This window comes from Cryptomeria japonica, chromosome 5, assembly GCF_030272615.1.
Source record: "Cryptomeria japonica chromosome 5, Sugi_1.0, whole genome shotgun sequence".
Lineage (NCBI taxonomy): Eukaryota > Viridiplantae > Streptophyta > Pinopsida > Cupressales > Cupressaceae > Cryptomeria > Cryptomeria japonica.
Genome location: NC_081409.1, coordinates 353047774 through 353075342, shown reverse-complemented (window position 1 = coordinate 353075342; position 27569 = coordinate 353047774). Strand labels below are relative to the sequence as shown.

At 40.1% G+C, this 27569-nt stretch overlaps 1 protein-coding gene across 1 annotated transcript in view; it reads right to left on the bottom strand.

Moving 5' to 3' along the window:
• The window catches only part of LOC131034218 (uncharacterized), a 100666-nt gene that overhangs the window by 25775 nt on the left and 47322 nt on the right, over positions 1-27569 (bottom strand). Inside the window, exon 2 of the mRNA XM_057965613.2 lies at positions 9495-9562. Within this exon, the coding sequence (XP_057821596.2) occupies positions 9495-9562 (68 nt within the window). The remainder of the gene's footprint in view (positions 1-9494; positions 9563-27569) is intronic.

Below are 27569 nucleotides of genomic sequence, written 5' to 3'. Positions count from 1 at the left end.
ACTGAGCAAGTCTATTGTAATGCAGCTGGAATGAGAAATCTCCAATCTCTACACCAAAACCTAGGTGAACTAAAAACTGCAATGCAAAAGGGCAATCATCATAAAGTGAAACATTAGCTCCAAAACACAAGAGAGGGAGAGAGAGAAAATGGAATATTGAACTCTTTGAACATTACAGCTCTTAATACCCCACAGATTATGATCAAGTGTTTGAGAAGTTGTAATGTTCCTTTGTCAATGTACGGCAAGACTGTGAATGTACGGGGTGTGACCGTACGGTGAGGGTGAGGGTGTACGGTGGAGGTGAGGTTGCAGGTGAGGGTGCTACATACGGTGAGGGTGTGGAACCGTACGGTGTAGGTGAGGGTGTACGGTGATGGTGTACGATTGGTGAGATGTACGGTGAGGTGAGATGTATGGTGGGAAGGTACGGTGAGGATGTACGGTGGAGGTGTGACGTACGGTGGGGATGTACGGTGAAGGTGAGATGTACGGTGGTATAACCGTACGGTGGGCTTTAGCGGGTGTGCGGTGAAGGGGTTGATCTTCCGTAAGTAATGAATTCTAAATGTTAGGAATCCCTTAAGCATGTATATCAGATTAATAGATATGCAACTGGAGAAAGTAAACAATAATGAGATTCAAGATTTGCCAGATCCGGAACGAGTACACTGAACAGAATAGGGTGAGGGGTGAATCTCACCGAAACTGCAAATACCAAAAGGGAGGGTCTTTCACCTCCGAAATGGCAGATAACAGAACTCCAACAGGAATTCGCACAATAGAGAAAAAGACCAAAATTCGCATACCTATGACAAAGACTAACTCGGCCATATATATGGGCTCCGAGAAACTTCCCGAAGGGTTACAAATGGACCGACACGACCAAACTAAGACTTGCCTAATCTAATTAAATAAAGGGCCCGAAAGATTTGTTATTAAATTAGGGGTCTTACAATAAAGTAATTAAATTTATTATTTAATTATATCGGGGACATCACAGAAGTTGGGTAAGTGGTAGATACTAGATACTCTTCATCAAGGATGAAGTAATGTGAAATTCTATACATTCAGAAGAATGAAATGCAACCTTGGCTTATTCCCTTTTCAATACAAACACTGCTCCAAAAAGAATGGAGAATTCTTTGGTCCCTCCATGCATGGTCTAACTTCAATGCTTCCCATGGCTGGCACTAACATCTGATTTGATACCCAAAAAGAACAACTATTTGTCCCAACTGCCGGAATGACATCAGAACAATTGTCCATTTCTTTCTGCAAGGCTCTTATTGTACTACCATATGAAATGAGCTAACAGGAAAATTAATTTGTGTTCCTATAAAGGGTCAATAATTGATACAAATGTTGAAGGGTTGGACTAATAAGCTGAAAGCAGATATAAAGGTAATAAAAAAATTATGCCAACTAACAAACAGCATACTTATAACTTATAAGAGCATCTGGAAAGAACACAATCAAAGAATTTTTGAAAACATGTGCAGGGAAGTTTACAACTCCAATACATACCATTGCTAACCACATATTCTAATTTCTAAAAGATGAACAGGCAGGTATGTATCTGCAAGTATGATGGATATTCATATTACCATTTTTTTAGAGTCTAGACTGAACACTAAAGAAATTTAGGATCTACCACTTGAAGACCGGATTAAGATGACCCTTGAATGTGTAGCCAATAGATGGAACACTGCAATTACCTCCAGACTGGATGAAGATGATCTTTGAACGTGTAACCAATAGGTAGAATTCTGTGATTACCTTCAGGCCAACGATTGATATCATATCATCAATAGGTTGACCAGCAAACCAACAATATGACAGAAATACCAGCAATTATATCAAGACCTTAGATAGCACTCTTGAAGGATATAACACTTATTCAAGTGGAGAGCGATCATTTAATCCTTAATCCTGGGTCGGCCCCTTGCATCATTTAACCACTTATAAATCTGAGACTGGGTTTAAACTTCTGCAACTAGGGTTTAAGATTGCTGTGTTTAAGGTTCTAAAACTGCTGCGACCAGGGTGCATGACAGTCCGCCCTTCCCAAAAATGCTTTTCCTCCAGCAATTGGTTTGATCATAAAGAGAGTGGTTCAAAAGACTTCAACAAGCAAGGGTTTGATGAATAACCCATCTTTTGTTGTGCTACTCTAATATTATCTCAAGTTTCAAAATTGATCTAAGACATATTTTTGCGAGTTATAACCAATAGTTGGAAACTAGAAGGTTTAATTTAAGAAAAAATTTCTCTCCTTTTGCCAAGAAAGGGATCAAGGCCATCTTGTATTTGCAAACTGATTAGGTTGGCCATATGTTTTCTCATTGGATATCTTTGTGAGTCGAAGCAAGTGTGAGTATTTCCACATATTAAGATGAGGATTAGAAGGATGACATAAATCTATGACCTTAAATCCATATCTTTCGGTTCGCTCTAGTTATTTTTATATTCTAGATCAACCAAAAATGGAAATCTCATGGTGATAGGAATATGTTTACAGTAATCAAGTATGAACCAAACATGGATATATGCAAACACAGAGCATACACACATATACATGTATTGTTAGATTCCTTATTGACTAGAATGCATTCATTGATTTATTTTTACCCTGCAGGCTGGCAGGATCAATGCACTGATACCACTTGTAATGTCCCTTTTCTTAATCACCTTATATTTTGCCCTAAATTCACAAACCCAAAATGAAACAAAGAGTATAATATACTTAGAGATATAATCCTCACCCAAAAATAAGATGAGATGAAGTCTGTTTTGGAAACCTGCAAACAAGTTAGATAATAATGGAGATATGACTCATGGGATACATCCATTTCTAGGGCTATGAGAAAAAAATTTATAACATATAACAAATATAAACTATTATTTGGGGTTCAACTATAACGGGGGTTGAGATAGAAGATATGATAAGGTGCCCTAAATATCCCCTACCCTGGGCCCAAGAGCAAAAACTGTGTCCCCCTTGGCCTCATGTGGCCCTTTGCCATCTTCATGAGGTGGTGTACCTAGTGAGGCTTGCACAGCCGTTCCCCTTCATCATGCCATCCTTCTCAACCTCTTATGATTGAGGATCCCTCTAGTTCACCTCAACAATTGATCAATATAGGGTTCGTAGAGAAAACTGCAATAGGGTGCCCTTAAAATGACCCTCTACCCTAGGCCCAAGAGTGGAAACTCTGTCCCTCTTGGCCCCATGTGGCCTTTCTGCCATCCAGATGAGGTGATGTGCCTAGTGAGGGATCCATAGCCGTTCCCCCTCCTTGCATTTCCTTCCTTACCCTATCATGACCGATAATTGCAAGTAGGAAATCATATAATTGTTCATAGTATTATTAAATGCATAGGTATATATGGTCCATTAGCACATAATAATTTATACATTCAGATCTACATCTAACTGATATAGATATAAACATATACAACTGATACAGATACATATACATAAATTAAATACTATTTCTGCATACCACAAGAATTAATTATGTTACTACTCAGATAAGGCCTCCTGCATATGAGAATCTTTGCTGATGTTCAATATTCTGTTCTGATGGCTGATGTTTATGACTGATTTGCAGATGTAATTCTCCTTTATTTATGCAGATTAAAAGTATTTGATTTTCTGATCTGGTTCTTTATTCTGTTCTGCATCTGCTCTTAAAAATAGGAATATTATGTCATGAATTGATGCTTGAATGATCCACAAACATCTCCTATTAATATCTTTCAAATACACCTCTTCATCAAAGGTTGCAACCTTTCTAAGCAGGTCCGCTAAGTGGGTTTAATTATATAATTTTTATTTTTTCCAAAGGTGGCACTCCACCTAGGCAGGTTGGCCTATTAGAATTAAATGCAAACATATTTATTAACTTGCCAAGGGTTATGAGTGAGGTCGTCCCCCCTTATAATTGATCACCCCAAAACCTTATTTGAGAGATACATAGGAAACACTGAGAGGGGGGTGGGGGGGTGAATCAGTGTTTCAAAACTTAACCCAGATTTTTAACAAAACACCGAAAGATCCATAAAAGATTGATAACACAAGAACACGATTTCTCATGGAAAACCCTTTCAGGTAAAAAACCACGGTATCAAAAAACTTCCATTAACATCATATAGGCACCAACCTAGATTACACAGCTTAAAACAAAGAGAGCAACAACTCTCCACTCAGCACCAACTGAGACAAGTAGAGACTCCAATCTCCAAACAAAAGAGAGCACCTCCCCCCTTCAAGTCACAAGATGTGAACTCGAGATTACACAAATCAGAACTTTCAGAGCTTCTCCAGAGTGCTGTATAGAATCAAGACATCTGAGAAACAAACTTGTTGCTGTGATACAGAAAAAAATTCAACAGCAATACTTTCAAGTTCATCACACCCCAGCAAGCACTACAAATCTTCTTCAGCCAGCCTATACGCAGCTATATTTCCAAAGCACGTATCCAAGTCAACGTATTCAGCAAAACAAATCAGAAACATCTGATTGCCAGATCTGGCATACACTCCCCTTTTATTTTTAACCCCACACACTTGATTGAATACATAACATCTAATATCGTTTACACCAAGCCAATACGTTTTACACAACGCTCACTCCAATCATCTAAACTTGCAAACTACCTCCAAAAATGTGAGCTGCGCTAGATAATGGTACAATTTGATACCAGAAAATCATTACAGCACCACCACGATATTTCAAAAAAAAACGTTAGTGTTGATGTGGCTAAAGTCGGATCACCAACTCCTTCCGGTCAACACAGAATAGAATTTGTGAGCAATCCCATTCTCTCTTGCGTAAGGAATCCCTAATGTTGTTTTAGATGAACAAAGAGGACAACCTCAAGATTCCAAATGTCAGGTCTTGACTATGGGATGGCTCAATGGTTTGATGTGTTTTGCTGGTAACACAAGGGGCTTACATTCACAGCAAGTTGTGCATCCAACGATGCTGCGATTCTCAGACTGGGAAATAAAAGAAAAAGAGAAGGGTTTAGGAGACCTAAGTGCAATGATAGAAATGACTAGTGCTGCGAGTAGACAAATTTCCATAAACCAATTCTTGTTTCGCTAGAGACACACTCACAACTTGATAAGAACGGTGCAAGCTCCAAAGGGATGAAGGATTTTCAGACTAGAGATACTCATTTAGGCACCCAATTCTAGCGCAGCCTAAAACGGACACCTACAGTTGAACTAAGCACAGTTTTGGGTTCAGACTAACCATACACGGTGACCTACAATCAGTAGGCCCCCAATGGTATGAACCTGAAATGCATCAATTCCCCCCCACATTTTGCCATTAAAACCATTGAACTCTACTTCTAACCAGCTGAAAGGAAACCATGAAAACAGAATAAAACCAAAATAACAAACACCAGATTCAATGTTCATACATTGATTTCAACTGCTATTACAACAATTTCTTGCAACAGTTCTACTCTACTTCTAATCTAAAATTGCATCTAACTTATTACTTCTAAAATCTAGCTTTCTCCAATCTAACCCTTTACAAGAGAAAGGCCTCTGCCTTTTATAGATTTTACAATTTGAATGAAAGGCCAGGATTGACTACATCCAAGGGCCCCGACCTGCCTTCTAGAAATTTGGCAGCTTTAACCCATGTTTAGTTATTTCCAGTTGTCCTCCCAACTACCGACCGCTACTTGTCAACAATTTGGTCAATCAGGTAGCTGAGGCATAACTAACCTGTGTCCCTTTACTTTAAATACATTAGATGGGGCCCACGAGTAGCTATTTACATTAAAATCATTCAGTTTACAAACTGATTTTCTGGAATTAATTCAAGTTGTGCATTTCTCAAAGTGTACATACTGGTAGGCATTCTATGTGTTCTTCTATCTTCAATCTTGTTAGGACTTCAACTTGTCATCTGTTGATGGTGGTGTGCATCTCCGTGCTTTGTCATTTTGATCCTACACTGCATCTTCGCTTCCTGGCTTTGATCGCGATCATGTCTCCAATTTGCGCTTCAGATTGTCACTTTAGCTTTTTCCAACATCGTTGATCTACAAACAATCGATTTCAACTTGAATTAATCACTTTAAAAATTAAATAAATGATTTTAACAAATATTAAATTTTTTCAAGGCAGTGTCGAGCTTTGTTCGGTGAAAATGAAAGATTTTTGCTTTTAATATAAATCCCCCTTACTTTGTTTCATTTTAACCCTCGCCTTTAAAGAACAAAACTCAGCGATTTTAGGGCATCTTGCAAAACCAATAAATGTGCTGAATTTCTCTTTACTACGCCCTTTACCAAGTGAAATTCGGGATTTTTAGTTAAAATGCGTGATTGAAACCTTTCATTTGTTTTCATTACACCAAACTTAGTGTATTTCACGAGAATATGAGTGATTTGAACCCTTTGCTTAGTTACAAAATTTGGCTATTTGGAACATATTGTATGACTTTGCTTTTGCGAATTTCAAGATCTTTGCACCAATCGCCGAACTTTCCTTCTAATACGCCCCTTTATTTTAGTGATTTTCGGGTTTTAGAACAGACATGAGCAAATTTTAGAACGTTGTTGGTTGAATGAATTTCGAGCCTTTGGATCAAAAATGCGATTTTTGGAAATTTGCGATTTTTTTAGTGAACATGCAAACCTTTATTTTTCCCTGACGATTTCGAACTTTTCCAACAAAATGTGCGATTTTATTTGGTTGAAGCAAGTCAAGCAGTTGCAATGGCCATGGTTGAAGACATTATAACTACAATCGGATTCATCTAACCAACCTAGCTAATCCAAAATGTCTAATTGGCCTATTGGCCTTAGACATTTGGTGAGTCAACTTATTTGCTTTTGTTAATTATGTTTCGTATGTTAACTTGCTATCGGAGATTAGTTGTGTTTACCATTAACCGTGTTGTGTTTACCATAGACGTATGTATTCGATTATACATAACCGATTATAATTAAATCAGTTTGGAAGTCAAACCGATTACAATTATGAATCAGCTTGTGTCCCTTTGCCTTCACGTCTCGTGGTGTATAGTCACGACTTCTTAGGAAGTCATTTGGTATCATATATATGTATGATACAAATTCCTTTGGAAGGAAATAACATGGTTGTTGGTAATCGACAATAATATATATACAGCTGAAGATAATAATAATCAAGATCAAAGTATACCTATAGATCGTGGCAAATAATATACATCAGTCTATAGCATATACATAAATTAGTTTGTGATACTCTCTTCCCATGAATGCAATATATTTCCTGCAGATTGAATTTCCACCATGCATAGTTTGAATTAACATATTTTAGTGATTTTCGGGTTTCAGAACAGACATGAGCAAATTTTGCCTTGTAAATTTTCTTGCAAACAGACCAAAATCGCCAAACGTTGTTGGTTGAATGAATTTTGAGCCTTTGGATCAAAAATGCGATTTTTGGAAATTCGCGATTTTTTTAGTGAACATGCAAACCTTTATTTTTGCCTGACGATTTCAGACTTCTCCAACAAAATGTGTGATTTTATTTGGTTGAAGCAAGTCAAGCAGTTGCAATGGCCATGGTTCTCCACTTTGGGTTCGATTTGAACAAAATGCAAATCTCCCCCACGGGAAGACCGCAAGCATGGGGGGGTCCCTGTCAGAGGACGGGGATATGGTGCAATACGCACAATAGGTAGGAATTAATTATTTCAGGCATCTCTCCGGCATTAAAACTTTGTCCAGCCTGTCGGAAAGAACAGAAAGGCGCTACAAAAAAAACTTAAACCATTCTCTTTCGCATTGAATTTTATCTTCCATAAATCGCACCCACTAAAAAGAACTCTCCTTTAAAAAAAACGCATCCATCTCTATTTTCGATGGCTGCCAGTTCGAATTATTTTTAAAAAAAGCATATTTCTCCTTAAAGCCTGTATGCCATGTGTATGAGAAGCAGCTCCCAAAAAAAAATGTGTCTTCAAAAATACAGCACCCAAAAAAATACCACTACTTAAAAAAGCGTCTTTAGCCTCGACGCCTATCCTCTGCACACCTTCACGCACAGCTCTTCCCCCAAAATCATACACGAAAAAGAGCTGACACATATTTTTAAAGAAACGCATTTAAAAACACGTCTTCTCATTTAAAAATAAAACACAGGCCCATCACCTCGACTGAATATTTAATTGCCCACAATACCAAAAAAAGAATTTGTGGTCTTGGAAAAAGTTAAGACCCAAAGTCGTGGGGAATAAAATATTTAAAAACATTCTGACATTTTCAGAATATACTGCCAGGCACAAATAAACAATCCCTTATGCCGAAATATAGACTTCTGACATGGCAAAAGACTGAGTTTGAAGCTGACAAGAGTGACAAGTAAGCATACATACTGCTGATGCAGACACACAGACACCTCAAGAAGACAAACACACAGCTCAACCACACACCCAAGCACCTCACGCTAGTAGACAACTAGCTCAACTAGGCAGGGAACCACCTCAAGCAGCCAATCAGGCACCTCAAGCAGCTCAAGCTAACAAGCAGGCAGCTCAAGCTGGTCAAACTCCTACAAAGAAATCAATGACAAAAAAATATCCAACATTATTTACCTTAACCTGGGTCGGCCTCTTGCATCATTTAATCACTTATAAATCTGCAACTAGGGTTTAAGATTGCTGTGTTTAAGGTTCTAAATCTGCTGTGACCAGGGGGCATGACAATCTTGCAAGTTGACTCACATTTTTAGGGGCAGCTAATCTCCAATTGGGGTGTTTGATCAGAGAAGTTTGACTAGAGTTTTGGGACCCATGGTTTGGTTACTTCATTCAGGTGGTTTCTTGTATGCATTATACCCATAAATACAAGCACTTGGGGGTTGAATTGACTAGTAAGCAAGAGCCGCATTGTGTGACCAAAACAAGTTGAAGCACAAGTTGAAAAAACGGGTTGACAGAGGGTGCATGTTGTTGGACTAGCACAGGAGTGAAAATATGTATCAATAAATGAGATATATGTATATTGTAAACATTATCTTATTTATATATTATGGGGTCTATGTTTCTTGCTGGATCTTTTCATGAAAGGGTTTGCCATGGTATATCTTGTGTTATCTTTGTGAATGCCATTGTTAATTTCTGTTGCATATTGAATTCTATAAGCATAACTCTTCTCCTAAAGATTACTAGATTTTTATCAATTCCTTTCAATCATGACTATCTTGACACAAAAAAATATAGAGATAGATATCAAAATGATCTTTCACAATCTACTAAATGGATTTTTCATATCTCCCATACAAGTATACACCTTGAAAACCACAGCCAATATATTTATATCTGTGTCATGGCTGAAAATCAGCAATATTAAGTAATGCAGAAGATAAATCATGATACCTTATATTAGATTATTGGAATTATTACAAAATTCAAATTCTTTATCATGAATATAGGAAAGAATGAAAGTCAGCAGATACATGGTTGTCAACAACTCACCAGAATTCTTCATCTTGCAAGCTATCAAGTTGTTCTTTATCATCTTCAGAACTTAAATCCAATGTAACCTAAAGAAAGAAGGCATAACTCCATTTCAAATTTATATTCTCACTTATGGCAATGAAATATGTAACATATATTTCATATTAAAAATAAAGAAAATGTGATTCCCATCAAGCATGCAATCATTGCCATGGCATAAAGATATATGCTATTAAATACCAGACAAAAACAAATATAATGCCCACACAAAGGTATTTGTATTATTAAATATCAGACAAAAAATGAATATAATGCCCACACAAAGGTGTTTAACTTTTGAATAACAATTAACCCCTAACAAAGAACATTGGGTGATTCACATAATCAGATTTATGAGAAACTTCAAGATTCTTGAATCCACAATGTTTAATGAAGGAGGTCTTGCAAGTTAACTGCATAAAAAAATTTATTAGGTCCTGTTGGTGTCCGTTTTATCATCTACCAAACATTAGAATAAAATACCACAAGGATACTCTATCCTCTCCTAAACAAAATCACTACTTGTGCCAAAATTGCAAGAAGACCACAAGGCGACTCCAAGGTCTATATGTGCGAACAAGCGACTTTAGTGGGAGAGCTTCTTGGGTAGTGTATGCTGAAAATCTCAAGGGTGACTTACACTTATCAATCGGTACCATTCAAGCTGTACTTAGGCAGATTTAACAATTTATGCTCTATGTTTCCTTTGGATTTTCTAGTTTAGGAATTCAAAAAAGGATAAAAGAGGATAGGGTTTAGGAATTCTAACTAATTTTAAGCTATTCCTATGAACTCGAGAGACGGTGTAGACCAGGTGAGACTAATAACAATACTCCGTTTCGCCACACTTGGGAGAACTACACAAAGTATGTGCAATTTTCTAGGATTGTGCTTATGATTTTCACACTTAGGAATAGCACCAACAATTGAACAATACTATTCCAAGTAGAAGTTAAACATCCACATTAAAGCTCAAGCTAACTTTACACGTTGAAAGGAAATCATCCATCCAAAGAAAGTATGAGCAAAATCTCACCAATCTATACTATCAAATCTATCATTCATCTAACAACTTCAAAGCAAATAACTTAAGAAAATTTAATCCAAGTGTTGAAGGGAATATGCAGCCATGCAACCATTTAGCAATAAAAAGATTTCAAAACAATACTGATAATGAACTTTTATTACTCAAATAGCTCTACGCAATAATTTCATAAATCTCTCCACATTAAAATGAAATGAGAGAGTGAGTTTATATAGAGTTTTTGAAAGAAAAATAAACGGTCGAGATCAATCTAAGATCGACGATTGAGATCTAGACAGCCTAACCCTAGATAGAGTTTCCCAAAATAATATCAAAGATCAACTTCAAATGAGACAAGTAGCACAACATGCTATTTTTTAGGATTGCATCCCTTTCTTTTGGTATTCAATGAATTTGGACACAATTTGGTCAACCTCCTCCATTGTGACATGTGGCAACATGTTGATCCTAAACTCTAATCCTTCCAGGTCATCTGCACACAGAGAAAAGGTGTTCTCCCAGTCTAATTCCTGCTTCTGAAATGCATCTCTGATGGACAGGAGGTTCGACGCCTTAGCCAAATTGCTTTTCAAGACTGGTCCTGTGATGGCAAAGAAGATGTCTTGAACTCTGTCCTTCAAATTCTCCAGCTGCATATCACTTTCCCGGATAGTCTCCTTCCCAAGCATCTCTGCAACTATAAGAAAGATCTTGTCCTGAATTGCCCTTATCTGTTTTTTTATTTTATCAGCATCAACTTTTACCTTCTCCAAGACTTCACTTCGTGCAATCACCGTCCAATGCCAATTGTTGAAGTCATAGGCAGCCCCTACTTCAATTATCTTTTCATCAACCAACTCTTGAGACGAGACTCCTTTCAGCTCTCTAAGGCATGGGATGATTCTATCTTGGATATCCTGGAAATCAGTCCACACTCCTGCCATGTTCACGATTCCACACTCCTGCCATGTTCACGATCCTAGAAAGTAAAGAAGAAGTTTGTTCATATGCTAATGATATTCCTTCCATAAACTTGGCTGCTTCTTCTCTTATACTTTCCATCCAATCTCTAGTTTCTTTGGTTGTTACTGCATCTTCCTTAGAACCTTTGACTACCTATTGTAAATTCAAAAGTGGGAGAGCCTCAAGATTTTCTTGATCAAGTGGCTTAGTAGTCAAATGCTGAATATATTCTTTTAAGAGCTCAACTTCTCTCTTATGCTCATTCTTCTTTTGTCTCTTCATCCAACTTTGCCTTGATGGAAGCAACTAAATTGTCTAAGTCCTCTTTTACTGGGGTCTTTGTGCTTGGGCTTAAGTCAAAAGTGGTGATCCCATACTCATGAGGAGCAATGTCTCTCTTTGCTTTGTTTACCTTTGGCACGGCTATTTGCACTATACGATTGCCTGCCTCATCTCTCTATATGGTGGAAAATCTCTTAGTTGGTTTCTTCACTGCAACCTTTTCTAGTATGGCCAAGAAATCTTCCATATCATCCTCTTTTGAATCCTCTATTACTGATGTGTTTATTTTCAACCTCTCCTTCAGCCAATCAGGAACAATGGGTTGCTCAATGTCTTCCATCTCCTGATTACCTTCTTCAAATCCAATACCTCAAAGGGCGGAAATCATTCCTTCTTGAAACTCTCCTTCAACATCCATTTCATTTTCTGATTCTATAATTTATGTGCCAGTGGGAGACGGTGGTTGTTCATCTTCTTGGTGGACTGATTCTGCATTCTCCTCATGAATTGAAGAAGGAATGTCTATCTTCGCCAATGACTCATCAATAGTTAATATATATCTTTCATTTTTAGATGTGGCAGAACGAGATGGTTCTACTCTTTGCTTCTTCTGGGGAGGCTCCTCATTTACAACTGCTTTCCCCTTTCTTTTAGCACTAGCACTTTGAGTTGCTTCTTCATTTGAGGAATATCCTTCTGCTGCTCCCATCAGGGTATACGTCAAAGTTGTATTTTTCTGCTTCAGCCTGTGACACTGCTGATCAACCCACCACCTAGTATGTTCTCCGTTATCTTCCAACTGATCTAGCACAAGAAAAGGTTCAGTCATTCTGGTGAAATTTACTCACAGTCTAGAAAACAACCTCTTCTAGATATCAAATTCATCTACAGCATTAGCCCAAAATTCTTCTATGTCTACCTTGTGTCTGAATCTTCCTTCATTTGCTGATCTGATATTGTTATGAGGATCATAATTTTCTCTAGGTCGATAGAACGTGAAAGGGTGCCACTACATCTCTAGCGTAGCACTTTCGGCTGCCTACGCAGTCGGACAATACCCTTCCATATTTCCAATAAAGAATTGAAATGTGATTGTTGCCTTCTGCCTTATTCTTTTGAAATTCCAATATGTCTCTAGTTGCCTGAGAACTTCAAGGAGAACCATCCAGTTGTTTGGGTAAACTGGACGTTTGTAAGGACGACCTTCAAAGCCTTGGACCCTTATGTATGTAAATTTTGGAAACTAGATAAACTAAGATCCATATCTCTTGATCAAACTTTTAGCTTCAGGAGACAACCTTTGTTGAGTTCCTCCTTGCAACGTCCTTGTAAAGTACATCAGGAATGCATCATGTGCTCAATAACTTTTCTCCTTAAGTTGCAACTGCGGGTAGCAATCATAGGACCGGAATTCATTCTCTCCATTGCCAACTATGCCTTTACAAATTAGTCCAGAATATCTATAGGTTGCAGCCAGTAGATAGACTATGTAAGAGCTCATGTAGAATGATTTTGTCTCCTCCAAATTTATCAGCTGCTCATGAAGGTTATTGCTGATTATGCGAGACCAATTAAACATCCTAACTCCTGATGTGATCTCATCCATGAAGTAATACATCCATGTTTCGAATGGTGCACCCTTAGGGCTGCCCATTAGCCTATTCAGCAGCAGGATAATGTCTCTATATCCTTCCTTGAAGTGTGGACATAGCAAGACCTTTGGCACTTTTCCCTGGGATCTCTTCTTTTCCAACCAAGATTTGTTTAAATTGGTTGCACAGAGCTCAAACTGAGCATCATAAATCCTTTTAGTATCTTCTTTTGTCTTGTAGGCGGCCTTATTGTATTTTGGAATTCCGAATGTTTCCTGGAAGGATAGCTCTGAAAGGTTGGCTAAAACTCTTCCATCATGTGCAATGATTTCCCTTGACTGTGCATTGTAGTGGCTAGCACATTCAACCATCAGCTCAGCACATTGCTTGGCCAAAGGAAATCCTGCTGCTTGGACAATGCCATTCCTCATCATTCGGTCGGCTATGGGTGTTGGCAAGTGTCCATCAAGACCATACATTCTCTTCTTGAACTCTTCCAGGTCAACATGTCCAAGATCGGTGTCTGTGACATTCTTCCATTTGGATTTGATCTTAGATTCCATCTACATCCCTTTACTGGCAAACTTCATTGATGCTTCCTGAATGGTGTTCCCTCCAAAACACATGAAAACTTAATATTATGTTCAGATTTTGATCCTGATTTTCAAGCCCTCTTTCCTAAAAATTTCAATTTCAGCCTGATGAATGGTTAAGTTTCTGCGAAAAAGCAGATTGAAAGTGAAGGGTTTGGCCAAGAAATTAAAACAAATTGAGGAAAATAAGACAGAAAGTGAAGGAAATTCAGTCAGATTGAGTTTTGAATTCTCTTTAAGACTGAAATTAAACCTCTGATTTTGAAAATATGTCTTAAAATCAGATAAAGTACCTAATTTCTTGACCTCTAACACTTACAAGTTTTCACTTCCTGAAAATTTCTCTTGACAATCAAAAAAAAAATTCATAAACTTGAGAGAAAACTTCTTCTCAGTTGCTCTTTGAATTCTCAACCTGAATAGTGAATTGTGAGAGTGAATTATTTGAGAATATATAGAGTTTAGGATTCTTAAACTTAGAAGTTTTATTTTTGTTTTATTGTTTTGTTTTTTTTAAATAATTTTTTATTGTTTTGTGTTTTTTTGCTTTAAGTCTTTCCAAAACAGAGTTTTTTTTTTTTCAAAATGTTGTCCTTAGCCAAGAATCTTCTAGAACCTTCTCTCAACTTAAAAAATTCTTGAATTTGTTGAAAATTTTCCAAGTGTTGAAAATAATTTTAATTTTAGGGAATAATTTTGAAAATAAAAATTATTTTCCAACTTGCTGGTCTGATTTCATGTGAATTGTGATCAAAACTTTATCCTCCTTGCATGGCAAATTAGTTGTCCTTATGTTTAATGGATCAAATTTTAGGTCTCTGGCTAGGTATCTTCACATATTCCATTTATGCCCAGATGAATCAATTTGTGTCAGTGTTTGATCAATCTTGCAAGGGTTTGGGCAATTTCTTAATTGTGGATATGTCATGTCTTGGGGTTTGTGTCCTTGGAACAAATTTATTTCAATTTGCACATCCTATGTCTTGGCATGCTTCATGTCAACTGGACAATCATCTTTCAATTTTCTTTAACTTTCTTTTCCTTTAGGCGAACTTGAATCTTGTTTGTCTTGTCAACCCGTGCCTTGGATCAGACTTTGGAAGGATCTTTGGACAGTCATCTTTTGGTGAATCTTCATGCTTTATAGGCAAACTCTCAACATGCTGTCTTCTTAAACCCTAGGTAGGAATTCGGTTAACTTATGCCATCTTTTTAACTGCAGATTCGAGTTTAACAGTGTTTGGATATCACTCGTCATGCCTTGGCAAATTTTGGAAAGAGTTTGAACAGTCATAAGCCTTCTTGTCATGACGGGCACGTGTGTTTGGAAATTGTCTTGACTGGTGCTTGCTGCTCATGGTGGATTTTAATGATGCAGACAGTTTATCTTGCTCTTTGTCATGCCATCTTGTCAAAGTTTACTTTATCTTGTGTCACGCCTTATGACCTAACCCTAGGCGGACGTGGATCATGTTATGCCATGCTCTTGTGAGGTGAATTTTGAATTATTTGAGCATGCTTAAATGCTTTCTTCTTGGATAAGTTTGTTCTATGCTTGGAGGACTGTTAAAACATGTGCAGATTTGGACTTAGAGATGATCAAAAACATGAATGCTTCATCAATTTGTTTTTGTGCTCAGCAAACCTTCAATCTGCTATCTATGGCGAACTTGGAGAATATGTTGAACTTCCTGACTACTTCTTTCAAACCCTTTAATATGCTTTATCTCTGATCTCCAAGGCGGACTTTGCTATCTCTGTTGAAAGTCTGATAATCTGATCAGGCTCTGTCACGAATCTGATTGTCTTTTATGTTTGGAAGCTGCTCAATTTTTGCTCATCCTTGGCAAGTTATAGACTTATACTCTTCTTATGCGAATTTTGCTTGGCAAAGAGAAGTGTTAATAAAACCTGTCTTATAGCTTCTTGGTGGTTTCTAGAAGCTTTATTGTTTTATTCTATCTTTAAGAAATTTGAACCCTTTGCTTTCTTCTAGAAGAGAGCCTTGGAAGCTTCTATCATACTTTAGAAAGATTCTTGACATGTCATATGTTTTATTGATTTAATTGTTTTCAAATGCCAAATCATCATACTTGCTATCTTTTTCTTTGTCAATTGAGTTTTAAAGTGCCATGTCATCGTTTTATTGCCAACTTGGCAATTCTCACACCATCTTCACCTTATGTCATGTTTAATGTTAATCTTTGCTAAAGGAAACCTGGCTTCCCTTTAGACAAGGTGGAGTTTGAAGACATAATGTCATCCTGCTTATGCTTTATTCCTTGGTGGACTTTAGAGTGCATTGGCCAAGTTCATCTTTGCCTAGGTGGACCCTGCATTGTCATAGACATACTTTCTTAAGCCTTGGCAGACTTTGAAGGTTCTTTGACATGCCAAACCTTCCCTAGGAAGGGCGGACTTTGAAGTGTTTATGCCAACTTGATGAAGGCGGCCTTGGATGGTCTCCTTCCATACTTGTTTTTATTTCTCTCCTTGTGTTGGCGACTTGGAAGAGTGTTAGCCATGTTCGCCTTATGCCAAGGTAGGGCGGACTTTGGAGGATGTTTGCCATGTCTTTCTAGCTTGAGCTCAACCATATGTAGGAGTTTTCTTAACCTTTGCCAAGAGTTAGTTAACTGATGGTAGGAGTCTGCCGATGCTTGGACATGTTGTCTTGGCTTGAGTTCATCTTTCCTTGCCATGCCAACTTGGAAGCCATTATACCAAGGCGAACTTAGAATATTGTCAAACATTATTGTATATGTATAAGCTCAACCTCAGATAGGAGTTTGAGTAACTCTTGCCATGAGTCAGTTGACCAATGGTAGGAGTTTACCATTCATTAGACAACTTCATTGTCCCTAGGCGAACATTGATCCTGCCTGAACATCTTCCATTCTTGACATCCTTAGGCAAATTTGGCTGATCATCTACCATTCCACTTGTATGTCTTTGAGCTAGACGAACTTGTCCAAGCATCTGCCATTTTTTACTTCTCCAACTTAGGCGAAATTTTCAATTTGCCATATCTAAATTCTTCCTCTATACTTGGTCAACAGTGTTCATGCCATGTTGATACCATGCTGGTTCATCTGGAATAGAAACCCTAATTTGGATTTCCACTTTGCTTTTTGCATTTGGAGACCCTATTTTCGAAATCTGAGAATATGGGCACTGATAATATGGGTGATCTTCTCAAACAAAACCCTAATTAGGGTTTGTATTTTGCTTTTTACCCTTAAAGACATAATTTTCAAAATTTGAGAACATGGGTAGTAATCATTTGACATGGGGATCAAAACCCTAATTCCAAAACAAAGCAAAAAAATCAAACCCTTGCTTTTTATACTCAGAAGCAAAATTTATTGAATCTGAAAACATGGGCAGGCCTAATATGACCTAGAGAACAAAACCCTAATCTCAGAAAAAGCAAAAAAATTTGAAGCCTTGCTTTTAATATCTAGAGACAAGATTTTCAAATTTCGACAAAATGAGTAGTAATAAAATCACTCGAGGAACAAAACCCATATGCCACTTTCAAAAAGGCAAAAAAAAGCAAAAAAAACAGAAATTTCTAAAAATAGCAAGTTGTCAAAAATGACCAAACCCAATTGCGATCCTCGTCCTTCGGACCTTCTGAGCACTTTGGCAACACTCAAATGCAATTATGAGCAAGATTTCTCAATTTGACTTGGAATGACTTCAAAACTCTAACTCTTAAACTCTCTCAAAATGAAGATTTATGAAAATGTAGAGCAAAGACAAAACCCTAAAAGCAAAAATTGGGGGTCCCCATCTGCGATGGGGCGATGTGTGAATTAGGTCACAACAGATCCATCGATGGATGATAAGATTATGGATTGAAACTTCGTATATAACCAATGTCAAGTACATCATGAGATAAGGCTCCACCACAAGCACACTAATTCACAGCATGTGTAATTAATGAATATCAAATAATTGATAATAGCCTCTCAATAACTATCCTAAAAATTTGGATGACAAGCTTCAACAAGTCCCTAGTTCACATCCTTTGTCCTTGTTTATGTTATTACAATGCTTCTCAATCTCTTTAGCTTCTCTTGGCTTTTATGAAATGTTCATTTTTTACAAAAAAAATTACCCGAGTTGAGCTCTTTATGTAACCTTCATGAATGTCTACCAGTGTATCACGTGGACATGTCCCCCCACCAAAATCCCCATGTTTATGTGACAAGGACATCTCCAAGATGTGGAGACTTGGAGGGGATGTCCCCCTGCCACCTACATCTTTGTCCTCAAGATGTCTCCCTCTCTAAAGGGGCATGAGTTCCCTTTTTAGGGATTTCTAGGGGATGCTAGGATGTCCCTAAGACATCTAGGGAACTCCTAGGAGTCCCTTGAACATCTCAAGGATGGCCAAGCGTGTGATGTCCTCGATATAATTAAATAATAAATCTAATTACTCTATTGTAAGGCCCCAAATTTAATAAACAAATCTTTCGAGCCCTTTTATTTAATTAGTTTAGGCAAGTCTTGGTTGGTCGTGTCGGCGCGTTTGTAACCCTTCGGGAAGTTTCCCGAAGCCTATATATATGGCCATGTTAGTCATTGTTGTAGGTATGCGAATTTGATATTTTGTTCTCTCCTGTGCGAATTCCTGTTGGAGTTCTGGTATCCACCATTTAGGAGGTGAAAGACCCTCCCTATTTGGTATTTGCAGTTTCGGTGAGATTCACCCCTCACCCTATTCTGTTTATTTGTACTCATTCCGGATTTGGCAAATCTTGAATCTCATCATTGTTTATCACTCCAGTTGCATATTTGTTAATCCGATACATTCAGAATTTATTGCTTACGGAAGATCAACCCTTCACCGCACATTCACTGGAGCACACCATACGCCTTACCTCCCACTGTACGCCATTCCTCCACCGTATGCCAACCGTACGCCCACCGTACGCCTTACCTCCCACCGTTCGCCATTCCTCCACCATACGCCCACCGTTCGCCATTCCTCCACCATACGCCTTAACTCCCACCGTACACCTTACCTCCCACAGTACGCCATTCCTCCACCGTACGCCTTACCTCCCACCGTACGCCCATCATATGCCTTACCTCCCACCATACGCCATTCCTCCACTGTATGCCCACCGTATGCCTTACCTCCCACCGTACGCCCATCATATGCCTTACCTCCCACCATACGCCATTCCTCCACCATACGCCCACCGTACGCCTATCGTACGCCTCCCACCGTACGCCCATCGTACACCATACCTCCCATCGTACGCCATTCCTCCACTATACGCCCACCGTATGCCTTACCTCCCACCGCACACCATACCTCCACCGTACGCCTTACCTCTCACCGTACGCCCATCGTACGTCGTACCTCCACCATACGCCCTCACCTTCATCGTACGGTCACACCCACACACTCTCAATATTGTCGTACATTAGCAAGGGAACATTACAGTGGTATCAGAGCTTGTGATCTTGCCAACCTGTCGTATAGTGGATGCAAGTGTACACCCGAAGGAGGTACCGTTCAGCCGATCGAATGGGGGAACCCCAAGATCTTACAAGAGAAGTCATGGCACTATTAAGGGAGCTAACCAAAAGCCAAGCTCAACTCAACGACACCCTAACCAGAGGAGAACAATGACAACAAATCATGGAGGAAACCTTACGACAATTGGCCTTGGGAAAAATGAATGGAGAACAGAATGGACAGGGCGATGATTCGATCACGGGAAGGTCAAACGTTCAACACTCACATTCACGACCATTGATGCCGACTTTTCCTCAGAAATCAGAAGCGCCACATGGGGAACAAGAGCCCACCTTTCAGGAGATGCAAGCACAATTGAACCAAGATTGGAGGGATGCAAATCTCGAGGGGGACATATCCTTCAAGGATTATGTGGACCTCCGGATGAAATACTCGGGCAGCAAAAGTCGGGGCCATTATGGACACTATAACCATGACATCAAGCGAAAAATTGGCAAGATCAACCTGTCATCCTTTGATGGGGCCGGAGCGACCTCGGCACGAGCCTGGGTTCAAAAAGCAGATACTTACTTCCAACTCAACGCGATGCCTAAAGATGAAGCTATCAAGTTTGCAGCACTCCACTTGGAAGGGGTCGCGCGTGAATGGTGGCATCATGGAATGGTCACTCTTGGCCATGACCAGATAACCTCCTATGCTGAATTTTACAGAGAAGCTCATAGATCGATTTGATGGGAAGGATCCAGAACTCAATTTCAAGGAGTTGGCGCAACTAAAGCAGTCGGGATCTGTGGACAGTTACATCACAGAATTCCAGAGACTATCCATGTTGGTAACTGACATCTTAGAGCGGAGATTGGTGGTCTTGTTCATGGATGGATTGATGGAACCACTAAAAGGTTGGGTAAAAGGGTTCAACCCCAGCACACTCACGGAGGCAATAAAAAAGGCTCGTAACATGGCAACATCCTCCTCTTCCAGAAATTTTGCACATACCAAACCACCTTTCGTTCCGAGGGAGAAGGAAAATAAACCCTTTCCGAAGGGGTCATCACTCGATGAAGCCACAAGACAGGAACTCAGAAGGAAGAAGTTTTGTTTCACCTGCAGGGAACCATGGGAACCAGGACACCAATGTTTGGGCAAAGGAAAGATTCACTATATTGAAGTGATGTCCGATGGAGAAGAGGAGCATAAGGAAAGCGAAACCGCAAGGGAAGAATCTGCCGAAGAAACCAGTCTAGCGGAGAGAATCTCCACATTGGTACGGAGGGGTGGCGTCATTGCCACACTGGCAGGTACCCCAAGGTGCAGTGTATTTAGAGTACGTGGTGCACTTCAAGGGCAACGAGTTCTTGTTATGCTCGACAGTGGGGCCTCGCTCAACTTCATAAACTCATCACTCATCACCAAGGGTTCGATGTCAAGGTGGCAGGAGGCAATCTCCTATCATGCACTCACTTGGTTCCGCAACTGAGCATCACCATGGGAAATTACACAGTGACCGATGATTTCTTTGTTGTAGATCTGGATGACACGGATGTCATATTGGGCATTCAATGGATGGAAACCCTCGACCAGTACACGCAGAGCTTCAAAAGGATGGAGTTCTCATTCGAGGTGGATGGTAAGAAAGTGGTTCTCAGGGGAATGTCGAATGGCGACCTGAGGGAGATTTCCGCCAAAAGGATGGAAGCCATCTTCAAACATGATGAAGTAGTCTAGGCAGCACATTGCTTGATCTCAACAAAACCTATGAAAGAGCAACCAACTTACTACCAGGATGAGGTACTTCAATCGGTTCTAGAGAAGCATAGTTTGGTCTTTGCTTCCACCTGGTATACCCCCACACAAAGGGTTTGAGCACACCATTGAGTTGGAGGAAGGAGCAAAACCCGTTATCACCACACCCTATCGCCACCCGAAGAAGTTCAAAGATGAAATAGAGAAAACAATCAAGGAACTCCTCGATAAAGGATGGATCCGGCCCAGTTATAGCCCCTTTGCGTCCTCGATGGTATTGGTGAAGAAGAAGGATGGAACTCTCAAAATGTGTGTTGACTATCGTGCACTAAAAAAGAAGACTATCAAGAATAGGTACCCCATTCCCAAGATCGATGAGCTACTGGACGAACTACATGGCGCAATCTATTTCTCTAAAATTGATCTCCGCTCCGGCTACCATCAGATCTGTATGAGGGAGCAAGATGTGGAAAAGACAGCCTTTCGCTACCATTACGGACACTATGAGTTCTTGGTCATTCCGTTCGGATTAACCAATGCTCCGGCCACTTTTTAGTCCTGCATGAACCACATCTTCAACAAGCAACTGCGTAAGTTCCTACTAGTATTCCTCGATGACATACTCATCTACAGCAAGACCTGGGAGGAACACGTGGGGCATTTGGATGAAGTACTAGGGGTTATGGAATCACAATCACTGTATGCCAAAAGATCCAAATGTGAATTTGGAATGACCGAGGTCCTATACTTGGGTCACGTCATCAGCGCCCAGGGGGTACAAGTTCACCAAGAGAAGATTCAGGCCATTTTGGATTGGCCTCCACCCAAGACTCTCTCAGAGCTGCGTGGATTTTTTGGTTTGTGCAAGTTATTATAGAAGGTTTGTAAAAGGATTCTCACAGCTAGGGGCACCACTGACAGATCTGACAAAGAAAGGATCCTTCCATTGGAATGCGCAAGCACAACAGACCTTCGACAAATTAAAAGAAGTTATGAGTACATGTCCGGTTCTGGCACTACCAGACTTCACTCGCCCTTTCATCCTGGAGTGTGATGCCTCGGGGGAAGGCATTGGAGCAGTATTGATGCAAGACCATCACCCCATTGCGTTCGAGAGTCGGAAGCTCTTGAGAGTTGAGCAGTTGTATTCCATCTACGACAAGGAGATGCTCGCCATCCTACACGCACTAACAAAGTTTCGGCAGTACCTTGTCGGGGCAAAGTTTGTTGTGCAGACAGACCACAACAGCTTGCGATACTTCTTGGAGCAGAGGGATCTGAATGAACAACAACAAAAATGGGTGAGCAAAGTCCAGGCATTTGATTTCGACATTGAATATGTGACGGGGAAGAATAACATGGTCGTTGATGCCCTGTCAACATGGTCGTTGATGCCCTGTCAAGAAGGCCTTCCATATGTTCTTTATCTCAGATTTCAGCGGACTGGAAGGAATACCTGTTGGTTGAATACTCCAAGAACACTTTTGCCTGCGAACTGATGGATGGTCAAGTGCAAGATGACCGTTACAAGGTGGTTGACGACATCATTTATTACAAGGACAAAATTTATCTGGTACCTGAATCCAAGATGAAGGAAAAGATTCTAAAGGAATTGCACGATTCTCCCTTGGCTGGACACCCGGGATACTTGAAAACCTACAGACAGATCCGTGAAAGGTTTTCCTGGAAGGGGCTTAAGAACGACGTCCTGCAATATGTGCGGGAATGCTCCACCTGTCAGCAGAACAAATCTGAGCATAACCTACTGGCCGGATTGCTGCAACCTCTGCCAATTCCCGACCAGAAATGGGATAGCATCTCAATGGATTTCATTACTGGAGTCCCTAGAGTTCAAGGAAAGGATTGCATTTTTGTCATAGTTGACCAATTGACCAAATATGCACATTTTTTTGCCATCCCCACAGGATATCAAGCAGTTCAAGTAGCCGATTTGTTCTTCCGTGAGGTGTTCCGCCTACATGGTTTACCGCAAAACATAGTCAGTGACAGGGATAGCCGTTTTCTGAGTACCTTCTGGATGGAGTTATTTCGGTTGGCAGGAACCGAGTTGTCGCCCAGCACGAGCTACCATCCACAGACAGACGGACAGACCAAGATTGTGAACAAATGGGTGGAGGGTTATCTCAGGAGCTACGTCTCAGCTCAACAGAAGGCTTGGGTTCGCTGGTTACATTTGGGTGAACACTATTACAACACCACTTTTCACATGTCAATAGGCATGCCACCTTTCAAAGCACTGTACGATTATGAACCTTCTTCATTTGTTGACCTGGCATTGGGAGACAGTCGTGCACCAATGGCCAAAGATTGGCTTCAGGAGAGTTTAGACATCCTAACATCTCTCAAAGACAACTTGCGGAGGGCTCAGAACCAACAAAAGATGTATGCTGACTGACACCGGATTGAGCGGAATTTTGAGGTTGGTGATTTGGTTTACCTCCGACTTCAACCGCACAGACAATCCTCCTTGAAGACAAGTGGTAAGGAGAAGTTGACACCGCGTTTCTATGGACCCTACAGGGTGGTTCGGAGAGTAGGTGAAGTGGCCTACAAGTTGGAGCTTCCTGAGGGGAGTCGGATTCACAATTTTTCCACGTATCATGTATGAAGAAGGCCGTCGGGCAGCGCGGCACAGTGTCCAAGGATCTGCCACCCATCGACAAAGAAGGGAAACTAATTTTGGAGCCGGCAGAGATCATCGATGTTAGAGAAAAGAGGTTGAGAACACGCACAGTCAAGGAGTTCCTTGTACGCTGGAAGAATCTACCCATCGAGGATGCCACCTGGGAAGGCGAGCAAATTCTGGGGCATCCAAGTCTGCAATTGCTTGAGGGCAAGCAATTTTTGGCCCGGGAGGACTGTGATGTCCCCGATATAATTAAATAACAAATCTAATTACTCTATTGTAAGGCCCCAAATTTAATAAACAAATCTTTTGGGCCCTTTTATTTAATTAGTTTAGGCAAGTCTTGGTTGGTCGTGTCGGCCCGTTTGTAACCCTTCGGCCTTCGGGAAGTTTCCCGAAGCCTATATATATGGCCATGTTAGTCATTGTTGTAGGTATGCGAATTTGATATTTTGTTCTCTCCTGTGCGAATTCCTGTTGGAGTTCTGGTATCCACCAATTCGGAGGTGAAAGACCCTTCGTATTTGGTATTTGCAGTTTCGGTGAGATTCACCCCTCACCCTATTCTGTTTATTTGTACTCGTTCCGTATTTGGCAAATCTTGAATCTCATCATTGTTTATCACTCCAGTTGCATATTTGTTAATCCGATACATTCAGAATTTATTGCTTACGGAAGATCAACCCTTCACCACACATTCACTAGAGCACACCATACGCCTTACATCCCACCGTACGCCATTCCTCCACCGTACGCCCACTGTACGCCAACCGTACGCCTTACCTCCCACCGTACGCCCATCGTACGCCTTACCTCCCACCGTTCGCCATTCCTCCACCGTACACCCACCATACGCCTTAACTCCCACCATACACCTTACCTCCCACCGTACGCCCATCGTATGCCTTACCTCCCACCGCACGCCATTCCTCCACCGTACGCCTTACCTCCCACCGTACACCATTCCTCCACCGTACGCCTTACCTCCCACCGTACACCATTCCTCCACTGTATGCCTTACCTCCCACCGTACGCACATCGTACACCATACCTCCCACCATATGCCATTCCTCCACTGTATGCCCACCGTACGCCATACCTTCACTGTACGCCCCACCGTATGTCTTACCCCCACCGTACGCCATTCCTCCATTGTACGCCTTACCTCCCACCGTACGCCCATCGTACGTTGTACCTCCACTGTACGCCCTCACCTTCATCGTACAGTCACACCCACACGCTCTCAATATTGTCGCACATTAGCAAGGGAACATTACAAAGCGTCACCAATGACTAGTCAATCAAAAAAGTGCAGTTTTTTTTAAATAAAATAAAATAAACCCATGTCCACACATGAATCCTAATGGCCTATGGGCCCCACCCAAACCCCAAACACTCTATAAAATTGCCTACTAACTTCATTTAAAATCAATCCTAAATGTTAGAAAAATATGGACTTCATGTTGCAAAAATTAAGTGATAGAATTGTGAAAATGACATTCACCATGTGGTTTTGTAGGCCTTGAATTGTGCTTGGTGGTGAGGGCTCTGCCCCTCAACTTTGCCTTTTATCACAACAAGGAACATGTCGGGGGCACAACCCTCAAACCCCACAAGGGGTGCTGCTCCTCGACCCTATTGGGGGCTCTGCTCCTACATCTCCATGAGGGGTGCTGCCCTTTGAGCCCATTGGGGTCTTTGCATTGCTCTTTGACCATATTGGGGGATTTGCTCCCAAACCTCCACCTGCCATTGTTAATGTTCACTGTGATAATTGCCATGTTTGTAATGTTTAGTAGTTTAAACTTTAAACTTTACTTAGTATGCCAAAGATCTATTTGTAATTCTTATACTTATTCCTTACACATCTTTTTATGACTATTTTTTCATGTACCATATGTATGTGCACCACCAACGTGCCACCCTACCACCCCTACACTATTGTTCCCAAACTTAGGTCGTCGGTTCCCCGTCCCCTAGTTAGAAAACTCTATGGAATTATGATGTCAACACAATGTTGTCATTTGTTGAAAAGCTCCTCCTATTTCACCCATGAGGCTAGCCACAGGAGAAATCAATGCAATAAACCCCACCCCATTCTTAACCTTAGATCAGGTTTTGTCTTTTGTCAATTTTGAACATACCAATTAATACTATTTTTTGGTAAGAAGATGAATTTTATTTTATGCTTTCTCAAAATCCTATCAATTTTATTTCACACCCCTCATTGTCAGGTAAAATATATTTATTTCACCCATGAGCTTCTCAACATTTATTTCTTGTAATGTCCCCTTTTCAAATTAGGATTTAATAATAAACAATAATAATAAAATTATAAATATAAAAGAATAAAATTAAACATAACCATAACTAAAATTTCATTAAGTTTAATGAATGGTCAAAAAGCATAAGATGAAAGTTGCGACTCCCTCAAACATGAGATATAAAAGGGAGAAGGGAAATTCATTTGAAAGGGGGATAATTTGGGAATCAGAAGTGAAGATCTGATTTAAATAAGAAGTGCAGATCTGATTGTGAAAGGTTGTGTCCCTGTCAAAGAGCAGAAGTAATGAAGAGTTGCACTCTTTCAAAGGGTGCTAATGGTGAAAGGGTGCGTCTCTTCCCAAAAGGCATCCATAATGAAGAGGTGTAACCTCTCTCACATTGAGAGATATAGAGAAAAGGAATCAGAAGCATTCAGTGACTGGACTATCGATCAGATCAGATCAGAACTGTTATAAGTTAGAGGAATTGGCAGCCTCCTAGTAGGGGACATTACATTTCTTCTTTTCCATGGTTTTGAATACAATAGAGATTTGTCTACACTATATCTATTTTTCAGAAAACCCCTGTCAAATATAGTGTCCTTCTCTCTATGGTCCTCATCTATAACCTTGAAACCATTGCTTGTGATCTTTTTATAACACTTATCTTCTAAGAAGGATGGAGGGGAAAGAAGACAAACACATTAATTCATTTAAGTGTTTTTTTTGTATATTTCCAAACTAATGAGCATACAAGAACATTGAGGAAATATCAAAAAAATGATGGATTCAAGAAAGCATAACATAAAACTTATCTTCATACCACATATTAGAAAGGTGATATGTTCAAATCCACAAGAGGCATACTTGATCCAAGGTTAAGTAGTAGAGTTTATTGCACTAATGTCGTGATCCTTATATCGGTGAAACACAAATTAATTTTCAACAATGAAGAAAAGAACATTGTGTAAGCATTCATTTTACTCGCATAAAGATCTCAACTTTCGAAAAACACACTCATGCATCTACCCATATCATTTATGCAGGCAAAAGATTAGTAAAAAGGACCAATTCTTGAAGCAAAAAGTAAAAAGAGATAGGGAATCATCTTAATAACCTAGATAGGGACATGTTGTGACGTATTCACACATCGCCCCATTACAAATGGGGACCCCTACTTTTTGCCTTCTAGGGTTTGTTTTCTAGGTCTTTTAGGTTCTTGTCCATTAGCCTTTGCACTTTGAGAGTTGTGAAAAGGATCACTAAGATAGCAGGCTTTGCTTGAGCTAGGGTGAGTCAGTGGATGCTTCAGGTCAGGGTTTCTTTGAAAGCCTTCCCCAGGTCAGGTTTTGCTCTTATGTCTAGGTGTGGCTAACCTGAGTTTGAGGAAGTCAGTGAAGTTTTGTGAGTGAGTGTCATCTTTGAGAGTTTAAGATTGGTCCAATAGGT